Genomic DNA, 6,626 nt, shown 5'->3' with positions numbered 1-6,626 from the left:
ATGGCTTCAGTAGGAGGTAGGACTATAGATTGGAGGGGGTGTGTTTTAAACACTGAGCTGTCCCTCAAGACTTGGGATTGAAATGTGTCACTGGGGAAACACGGTTTGACTGAAGTAGGGGTGAGAGAGCACTAGACCTCCAAGGACCTGTCACCCGGGGAGGCTGGGAGCCAGTGGGAACCTGTGAGGGCACTGGCCGGGAGGGCTCCTCTGAGGGGGTCAGGGTGGCTCAGGGACATGCCTGGGTGTGGAGGGGGTCAGGGTGGTCACGGGAAAGCCCAGTCCTGGGTGCTGTTCTGGGTCACCTGGAGCTGGCCCCACGGCATCTTTCTAAGGGACTGAACTGAGTGCACTTGAGCCAATGGGACAGTGGGAGGGTGGTCTTAGCCAGAAAGCTGTCCAGTGGGGCTGTATGTGGCCAAGTCCACAATGAAATGTCCTCCCCAGGGCTGGGCTGGAAGGTCCTCCACCTGCTGCAGCCCAGAGCCTCTCCCCTGCCTCCAGCCCAGAGCTCACTGCTCTTCAGCCTGGGCTGCTTGTTGGCTGGGATTCCACACGGGCAGGGCGGCCGGGAAACTTCCACCAAGACAGGGCCCAGTTCCCTGACTGTCCCCAATTGTTCCCCCCGTGCCACCCAGGTCTTCAGCCCGAATCCCTCTTGTGCTGCATCTCATGGCGCACCCTCTGCCCTGCCTTTATCTTTGGGATGAGGGTTTTGCTGACAGTGCACGTCCCTGCTTCGGGGACAGAAAACAGATGTGGAGCGTGGGTGGTGTTCCGTGGAATGTCTGCAAAGGCGGGTTCTTTTTTAAAGGGGGAAAGGGAGCACAGGGGCAGGAGGATCAGGTCTGTGTCAGTGTGAAAGGCCAAGGCGCCTGTCCTGAGTAATGAGGGCGCGGCTTGAGGTGTGCTCCCCTGGACGAGGTCTGCTCTGGTTCCTCTGAGCGGGGATGTGTTCAGACACCTGTGTCCCACTGTCACCGCTCACACCTGCTTCCTCTGTGCCTTCACTTCCCACTGTTGGGAGCTGGAGATGAAGGACCTCACACAGTCTGCAGTCCCAGGACCCATTTAACAGGACAGCAGCTCTGGAAGTTTCTGGAAACCCCTACCACCAGCCCCACTGTGTCCCATTCCGTGGCCCTCCTCTGACTCTCTGCAGCCATTGGTGGCTGTGAAATGGCAGAGCTCCTGAGGGTGGCCATCAGCCTGAGCGCTGGGGCCCAGTGGCAGGACCTGGCAGTGTTAAGTGTTCACTGTTGGTTCTGACACACGTGCATGCTGGGCGGTGTGTGGAGGGTTAGATCAGGGTTCCTGTGCCTTCTTGTGCAGAGACATTACTCGAGTGTTTCTGTGTTATTGTGCAAGCCCAGGACAGAAAGGGGGCGGTTTGTACTGAGAAGAGGAAGACTGAGGAGCAGATGGGCCCTAATGTGTTAGACACGGCTGTTCTCAGAGGCCCTTTGGGTGCCTAGAACTTACCTCGGAGATGTCAGTTCCAAGGTCACTAGTGCTAGTGGGTCTGCCTAGGGTCGTTGGCCCAGAGCAGATGTCTGCCCAGGGCCAGGCCTCTGAGGCTGGCAGGGTCGGTGCCGGGGAGTCCTTAGGGAGGATCTCAGGGCAGCGCTGGCTGGGCTGGTGCCTCTCGCAGACAGGGGTCAGGGAGCCTTGGCACACGGGGAGCAAGCTCTCCAGTGGAATAATTCCCAACTGGAGGTCAGAGCGTGACCATGACCTGAGGACATTTGCCACCTCCCCAGTTTGCCCACCCAAAGGGCCCTCCCTGGTGAGACTCACTGCCCTGGTTCCCCAGCGGCTACAGGGGCCCAGAGCGCCTCAGTGCTGTTTGCTGGGCCTCCTCCTCCATTCCCCCTTTCCTTTGTCTCCACAGCATCTGCAGCGCTGGGAGAGGATGTGAGCCTGAAGCCCGGTGCCTCCCTGACTCCTTTCATGGCCCAGCCCTGTCCCCCGCCCTCTATTGGCCCGGCACACCGGCCCCCTTGGGAGCAGCACCTGCCGCCCCCCAGGACCCCATCATTCCCTCCTGGCCGCCCCCTGGTGCTGCCGGCTTGGCCCAGGACACCTCTGGTGGCAGGAGATGCTGGACAAGGCCCCGTTGGGACTGGGGCTTACAACATCATGGCCCAGGTCAGCTCAGAAGGGAGGCGACCACAGCCCTCCCAGACTCAGACCATTGTCCTGACCCAGGCCCCCCTCTACGGGAGCGCTCCAGGTGCCGCCTGTGGGGGTGCTGTGTGTCCTGCACCCCTCTTCTTGGAAGCCACTGCGGTGGAGAACATTATGCCCGCCTCGGCTTTCGGGGGCACCCAGGCCGGCGATGGAGGCTGGTGTCCCAGCCTTCCTCCTCAAGATCCACCACCAGCTGCCCAGCTGATCCCCATCGTCCCCGGAGTGGACCCCGGAACAGGGCCACACGGGGCTTCCAGGGAGGGTGGCCTGGCTGCCTCCCAGTCCAAGGCCTCACTGGACGCCTCTGACCCCAAGAGTGTGTACGAGGACTTTCGTCGTTGGCGGCACTTCAAGGCCCTGGCCCGGGGGCACCTTCCCCAGAGCCCTGATGTGGACGCTCTCTGCTGCTTCCTCATGTGAGTGCCCTGGGCAGGGCAGGGGGCGCCCCTGGAGCTTTCCCATCACAGAGGAGGTGGGAGGGCCCTGCAGGCGGGCTGATGCTGGGACGCAGGCGGGAAGGCCTGAGGGTGGGATACCAGCTATGGGTGGGAGTGCGGGGTCACCTCCAGGCCTGGTTCACGGGCTGGTGTGGAGTGAGGCCCTGACAGCAGCAGCTGGAAGGCCTGTCATTGCACACAGATGCCTCCTCCCTCACCTGCTGGTGCTCAGTTTTGCCGGTGGGGGTGCGACTGGCTCCACTTAGCTGGGGTGGCTAGGTGGGCAGAGGCCAGGCTAGGCGGTGACTGACCCTGAGGCATTACAGGCCAGAGCTCCGGCCCCTGTCCCGCCTGAAGCCCACCATGACTCTGGAGGAGGGAATAGGGCGGGCCATGCAGGAATGGCAGCGCAAGAGCCACTGTGACCGGAGGGTCTATTTTGAGATGGCAGAAAAGTGAGTCAGGGTCCTGGGTCCCCACACCGGGGGAGGGGGCTGACTGCGGGGCAGAGTCCAGCTATGGTCTCATCAGAGAGGAGGGGTGGGAGGGTGTCACTCAGCATGGGGTCCCCGCAGACCAGAGGCCCTTCCTCCTGGGGAAGCCTCTCCCTCAGCTTCAGAGCGTGGGTGCCCCTGTTCCACCTCCCGGGAGCTCCCCCTCCTCTGAGGCTGACCCGTCCTGGGCGGGACATGAAGGCTCAGGACAGGCTGTGGAGGGGGTGTCTGCCCAGGGGGCCAGACCCCAGCCAGAGGGGCTGTGCAGCAATGTGCCAGCAGCCTCCTGCCTCCCCAGGGTCTGGCCCTCACTTGCTCTCAATCCTCTGCCTGCTGCTGCCTGTGCGGGCTCCTGGCGGCTCCTTCTCAGCACAGCCCTGTGCCCTCACCCCAGGTTCATGGCGTTTGAGGAGGAGGAGCAGATGCAGGCTCAGAAGTTGCAGTTGGAGAAGGGGGCGCAGACCCAGCCTCCTGCCCCACGGAGACCTGGTCCTCGGGGGCCCCCAGCCCCAGTGGTGGGCGCGCAGCCAGGTACGCCAGCACGTTCCCACAGGAGCCCCTGGCCCCAGGCAACAGGGCCCAGCGCAGGCCACTGTCCCCCACATGGCCTTCTCCTCAGGGGGCTTTGGGCTTGAAGAGAAACAGCCCTGAGAGCCGGGCCTCAGTGCCCTGTGTCCCCATGGGGTCTGGACCGGGTCCCCTTTCTCATCCCCTCACCCCGCTCCCTGCCAAGGGCCCACATGAAGTCTGCTGAGAAGCGGGCTGGCTGCGGGGCCCCTTGGGAGCCGGTGGCTCCCCACATCCTCACAGCTGACCCTCTTGGGTGCTCCCCTCTGGCCTCCCCTCACACAGCCGCACCCGTGTTAATGCCCCAACACTGCCCTCTGCATTGTGTGCCCTGCAGGTGGGAGCTTTGTCCCCTCACGCTCCCTCCTCTACCCTCTGCCCAGCGCCCACTCCCAGGAAGGCTGTACCCACCGCCCCGCAGCCCTGGGAGACCGAGTCACATGATGGGATCCATCCTGAGGCCGAGCAGGAGGACATGGACCTCACGGAGGCGCTGCCCATGGGGACGCCTGGCGGAGGATGGGCAGATGAAGTGGAGTGGCTGCAGGATGAGGGTCTCCTGAGTTACTTGGACCAGCTGTGCTCCCAGGAAGACTTTGTCACCCAGGTGGGCTGGCCTGCAGCTCCGGGCCTACAAGGTCCCAGAGGGTGGCGCTGCTGCCCCCAGACCCGGGTTCCCCCAGGCTGATGGGATTGGCTCTGCTCTTTGCTCCTGAGCTGGGCGCCTGAGAGTGTGTGTGTCTGTGTGTGCATGTGTGCGCTTTGTGTGGGTGTGGTGTGTGGTATCTGTGTTCATGTGGGTGTGCCCTTGTGTATGTATGTGCATGTATGTGTTTCTGTGTGTGCATATATGTGTTTCTCTGTGTGTGTGCACACATGCAGGTGTGTGTGTGTGTGTGTGTGTGTACGTGTGTGTGTACTGGATGACCGTGATGGAGGGGAACACCCACTTGTGCAGGGGGACGGGGGTCTGGGCTTTCCCACTTGTCCTCCGGGCCCCGCTCCTCCCAGTTCCCTCCCTGCCAAGGGGCTCACGGCCGCTTCCTCTGTCCCAGGTGGAGGAGGTCATTGACCCCCAGTTCCTGAAGCAACTGAATTCCCCAGACGCCCAGCTGGACCCCTTGGCCCTCGCAGAGGAGTTGGAGCAGGAAGAAGGGCTCACTGCTGCCCAGGTGAGCCAGGGGAGGGTGCGACCTTAGGGTGATGAGGGGACCCCAAGTGACCATAGGACCCAGGGACCCCAGGGGAGTTAGAGGAGGGACAGGCCCTGGTGAGTCTGGGAGGGAGAAACTCCAGGTAGATCAGGGCGGGGGGACCTCAGGGAGCCGGGGCAGGGAGCACCCCAGAACCAGGACACACAGCCTGTGTCCACACCACCCTTGCCTGCAGGCAGCATATGCCGAGGGGCCAGCCTGGGTGGGAGCTGAGCGGGAGGACAAGGAGGAGAGGGCTACAGAGAGGAAGGGGGATGGGAGCCCAGAAGGGAGGGGCACAAAGCTGGGAATATGGCACAGGGGATAGAGGAGAGCCTCATGACTGCCATGGATTCGAGTCCCGGTGTCAGCTCCTTCCCCCTCCCCTCAGTGCCATTGTCCCATCGCCCGCTCCTCCTCCTCACACACGTGTGCAGCGCCAGTCACTGTCCCTTCTCCCTCCAGCTGGCAGAGAGGCGACTCCTGTCCTCCGAGGAGGGGGGCGTGCAGGCACCCCCGAGCCTCGGTGCTCCCCTGTGGGACTCACGTCCTTCTGAGCCTGCGAGCAGCCAAGATGCCTGGAGGCGTGACCAGGGCCCCCAGCTGGGGGTCAGTGGCACAGCCTGCCCGCCAGAGACTGGCTTCCAGAACCCTCAGGGGCACGGCCCAGCAGTAGCCCCCTGTTCCTGGCTCCTGGCTGGTGCTGTCTTTTCGGAGCCTGAGGAGCAGCCACCACTCCGGGCTGGATGCCCCCCCGCTGCTGCCCAGGGTCACAGGCCTGCGGACTCTGCACAGACACCCAGGGCCGCCTGCATCCCCAGAGAAGCCTCTGTGGTCAGGGAGACGCTGGGGCCAGCGGCCAGGCCCCATGAGGACGAGGAGGACCTTCCCAGCCTGGCCTTCCTCTGGGCCTCCCCCCGCCGCCTGCTGCCCTGCGCGCTCTCTCTGAGCCCTGGCCCTGCCTCGGGCCCGGCCTGCCCTGGAGGCCGGGGGCCCCGGGGCGCTGCCCAGGCCCGGTCCCTGCAGAGACCAGGCCTCAGCCGCGCTTCCCCTGCAGCTTGCCAGCCTCAGAAGCGCGCTCTGGGGGGCGGCCCCGCCCATGCGGAGAAGACCCCCCGCCCAGGGGCCGACCTCGGGGTCTGGGGGAGGCCAGCACTGGCTCCGGGGCCGGTTCCCTCCTCACAGCCTCACAAGAGAAAGCGTGAGCCCTCTGACCCCGGGAGCTGGAGGAAGCGGCACTGCAGCCAGAATGGAGCAGAGGGGAGTGCCCCCCACTGCCCGCGCCCCGAGGGGCCCAGACCTGATGGGACCTGGCTGTCCCCCAGAGGAGCCACGGGCTCCTTCTCATGGCAGGGCTGATCCTGCTGGTCCCCTGACCTGGGAGGATGGAGGCAGGAGGGAGGGCAGGACCCTTAGGGGGGGTGGGCCTGGGCTGGGGTAGGAGGGAGGGGAGGACCATTAGGGCAGGTGGGTTGGGGTGGGGGTAGGACTAGCACCTGTGGGGCATTGTGGGTCAGTTATGAATAAAGAGAGTGTTGGTTGAAAATGCTCTGGGCTGCTGTGTCCACACTCGGGTCTGCGCTGCTCCTTGGAGGGGACCTGAGAGGAAGGGAGGATGCAGGAGGTCCTGGGCGCTCTGCACCCACAGGGACCCTCAGTCCCTCCTCCTGATTGACAGGGACCTCCTCCCACTGCTCCTGGGAGCACACAGCTCTTGAATCCCCAGGGACCATTCCCAGTCATCT

The 6,626-nt window shown here is 64.1% G+C and overlaps 1 protein-coding gene across 1 annotated transcript; it reads left to right on the top strand.

Moving 5' to 3' along the window:
• On the top strand, positions 1–6,257 carry LOC311629640 (NUT family member 2G-like; the record flags this gene model as incomplete). Its single annotated transcript, XM_084897907.1, has 7 exons — positions 1–16; positions 1,892–2,606; positions 2,954–3,082; positions 3,516–3,652; positions 4,072–4,295; positions 4,744–4,860; positions 6,207–6,257. The coding sequence occupies 7 exons, from the start codon at positions 1–3 to the stop codon at positions 6,255–6,257; spliced, it is 1,389 nt and encodes a 462-aa protein (XP_084754033.1).
• Between the last annotated feature and the right edge of the window lie 369 nt (positions 6,258–6,626).

Source organism: Pipistrellus hanaki (assembly GCF_964339955.1).
Source record: "Pipistrellus hanaki genome assembly, chromosome: 11".
Taxonomy (NCBI): Eukaryota; Metazoa; Chordata; class Mammalia; order Chiroptera; family Vespertilionidae; genus Pipistrellus; species Pipistrellus hanaki.
Note: the sequence above shows the minus strand (reverse complement) of the source record. Positions and strands in the feature narration are given on the sequence as shown.